This window comes from Monopterus albus, unplaced genomic scaffold, assembly GCF_001952655.1.
Source record: "Monopterus albus unplaced genomic scaffold, M_albus_1.0 scaffold134.1, whole genome shotgun sequence".
Classification (NCBI taxonomy): Eukaryota; Metazoa; Chordata; class Actinopteri; order Synbranchiformes; family Synbranchidae; genus Monopterus; species Monopterus albus.
In genome coordinates, this window is record NW_018128014.1 from 2,651,280 (window position 1) to 2,654,803 (window position 3,524).

At 40.3% G+C, this 3,524-nt stretch overlaps 1 protein-coding gene across 1 annotated transcript in view; it reads left to right on the forward strand.

Annotated features, from left to right (window-relative positions):
* The window catches only part of fbxo7 (F-box protein 7), a 9,892-nt gene that overhangs the window by 1,878 nt on the left and 4,490 nt on the right, over positions 1-3,524 (forward strand). Inside the window, exons 4-5 of the mRNA XM_020613441.1 lie at positions 1,673-1,795; positions 2,151-2,235. Of these exons, the coding sequence (XP_020469097.1) occupies positions 1,673-1,795; positions 2,151-2,235 (208 nt within the window). The remainder of the gene's footprint in view (positions 1-1,672; positions 1,796-2,150; positions 2,236-3,524) is intronic.

The window sequence follows — 3,524 nt, forward strand, 5'->3', positions numbered from 1 at the left end:
TCTATATTTTTGTCCTGCCCATTGACATACATGAGAGGGTCAGAATATTAGGAACACCTCTGAATATAACATAGTAGCAAAAGAAACATTACAAATAAAGAAAATGTCTTCAAATATCAAAAAATACAATTTGTAAAAAATATGTAGTGTAATACCCTAAACTATTATAAATAACTGTAATGTATTTTTTGCGCAAAAGCTGATAAATTACTAAGTAAAGGCAATATAGTTTCAATATATTGTTATAGTGTATATGATCAACAATAAAATAAATAATAATAAAACATCAAATATAATATAGTTCATACTGTATATAAATGACAATGTGGGTTTGTAAAAAGCAAAGGAATATGATCAAGCATAACTTTAAAAATAACAAACAGGATGGACAAATATATTAAAATGTGATACATTGTGTGTTATAATATTTTACAGTAAAATAGCATTCTGCATTTCTGTGGTATGATAGCCTATAACCACAAAACAGCGCCTTACTGTTTAATGCTTCACATTACATTACACTGTAACAATTCCTTACTATTGGGTGATTAGGCAGCCAAGATTTTAAAACATCTTTTAAAAATGTATAAAGAAACCTGAGCTATGTCAAATAAATGGATGATGAAAAATGTAGAAACAAATGTAGACAAAAATCTTCCTGGCTTAAGGTGATGTTTGGTAACTCTGCCACTGAAAGGTTTTCTTTCTTCTTTAAGCAGACAAATTGTAAATAAATAAATAAATTGGGGTGTTTATTTTGAAAGTCTTGGCCGGAAGCGACATGTTGAGCCGTGTGGTCGCTCCTGGTTTGTGTTTACAGTGCGATTTATCAGAGAATTGTCATGAAAACTGTTGAATGTCATCGAGTTAATTCATCATGTAAGTTGTTTTGTGTTTCGTTTGGAGGCTCTGAACAATTTCATCACCAGAAACGCTGCTTAAACAAATTAACGATCTTACAATATCTAAAGTTAGCAGGCTCCACTGCTGCGCAGCAAATGAAAAACGTTAGTTAGCTAACGTTTACGTTTCTGGTTAGAAATGAAAACGAAACAGTTCATTTCTTCCAAAACAAAGTTTCACTTATGCTAACGTTGGACTTCTTTCATCTCTTCTTGTCGTATGTGCGTTTTTTAGTTAGCTAAGGTGTCGGTGGTGTCTTTCAAATTCTGAAGTTTAAATGAACAAATTAACCCTGTCCGACTCCGAGGTTTTTGTTTATAGTTCTTTTAGCAGGTCAACCTTGTACATAATAATAGTACAAATGTTCAAAGATGCTCTGCTTTAGGAAAAGGTATGTCCCCACCCAATCTGTGTCTAATCTGGACTCACCCGAACAGAATTCGTACCAGTTTGTTAATAAAATCATATCAAGGTTTGTTTTTATGTGTGCTCCAGGCCTCAAGAGAATCAGGCCAAAAGTATGTTTACACCTAATTTGGTGTTTCTCATGGTTGTGTCTAGGCCCCTCGGTTCCAATGAAGGCAATCTTGATGCTACAACATGATGATATTTTGGACATTTGTGTGCTTTCAACTTTGCAGCAGCAGCAGCAGCTTGAACATGGCAGTGCCACTGCACACAAACCAGATGAATTTGATCTGTTTGATGTTTAGGTACACGGTGAATCACTAGGCTTTCTATGACAGCTGTGATCATGTTTCATCCACAGCATGAAGCTACGCATTCGGATCAACCGACAGACCAGCCTGGTGGAGCTACTGGGAGAAGAGCCCAATTTAAAAGAACTCAGAGATCTCATCAAGGAGACTATCTTGTCTTCTCATGCACTCAGGTCAGACACTGGACCCAGATCCTTCATGCATAGTTCTGTGCATATGTGCGTTTTTTTTTTCTTTCTGGTGGTTGTGGGACTGTATCTGTAAGGAACCTTGGTACGCCTGCTGGCAGTGAATTACAGGATAAACTGCAAGGTGTCACTTGGTTGAGAATGATAACATTTAAAGTTATGTTAGATTACAGGAATCATTCAATTTCCCTGATGTGAAACGAACGTGTGCTTGTCTCTCAGTGCAGACACAGAGTTTAGTTTGTCTCTGAACGGCTCCGAGCTTCTGTCAGACACTGATCAGACTCTGTCGTCCTGCGGCATTGTCTCCGGGGACCTGATCTGTGTCGTCCTGCCTCAGTCCGCCACCGCCCTCCAGCAGCTCCACCAACACGACGGACCAGAGGCAGCAGAGGCTACTGATGGCTACCATGAGCTCCTGCCAGGTCAGAGAATCACCTGTGGGAGAAACATGTGTAGCTCTTTGCTGTCACAAGCTTGTTTCTAGTCTCAGCTTTACTATGTGACGTGTAATGAGCACATGATGAAACAAAGTAAAAGTGTTTTGTCAAAGAAGCATAGGTGACTCCACTAAGTGTTGCATCCATCTAGGCCTGCTGGGACTTGTCATGTTGATGAAGAGGAGTCCATTGCTGCAGAGAAACTTAGTGTCTGCCTGGACAGTTCACCTCCCCTCTCCTCTCCTCATCTGTCCCTCTCTAAGCTCTGTCTTCATCCCTAATCCATGTTCCCTCTTTTGAGCTGACCAAACACTTAATGGATTAATATAGGCTAGTTATTTTACAGTGGTAGTTATCATCTAGGTTTTTTTTTTTTTTTGTGGTTGCAAAGTCTTCAACAGTTCGCTGGTCGGTGCTTCACTCAACAATGTAACCGCAGGCCAACTGAAAGCAAGATGTGATGTCTGACGTTTGGCATCAGAGCACCTGTCAGTCCTCAGCTCCTTATGCACTGCAAGGACAGTGGCCGGACAGACGGTCTGCTCCAGGCTGACCAACAGCAGAAGTGTGCTGGACAGCAGTAGTGTTCATGTAGGCCTTGTGTATGTAATCATAACAGACACCAGTAAAAAAAGGTTTGTAACAGAAAATAATTGGGGACTTGGGTGATTTAAACATCAGTGTGTGGAGATGGCGCTGCACTCAGTGTGCCAGAGAAGATTGACCTGAAGAATAAACGGGTGATGCGCGGCTCACATGCACGTGTCAGGGAGACATTTCAGAATCAGAATCAGTTTATTGGCCATGTGTGTTGGACACACGAGGAATTTGACTCAGGTACATCAGCTCTCAATGTGCAAACGGTAGACCAGCATAAGGCTGTGTAATATAACAAAATAGCAGTATTAACATCAACAAACAGTGCAAACAATGGAGAATAAGCAGTATAAACAGACAGTAAACAATGCAGACAACAAAGGAATGTTCATTGAAATTAGATAATTAGGGATAAAAATAGAGCACTTAAAACAGAGTACTAGAGACCTGTACGAGTCTATAAAATCTGTACAGTGTATATTTACAGGTATTGCACTGAGGGTTATTGTCCAGTCATACTGTCGTGGGTTAAGTGTTCATCAGAGTGACAGTCTGGGGGAAGAAACTGTCTCTGTGCCTGGTTGTCTTAGTGCACAGTTACCTGTAACGCCGTCCAGAGGGCAGGAGTTCAAACAGGTTGTGTCCGGGGTGGGAGGGGGCAGCAGTGATCGTCTCTG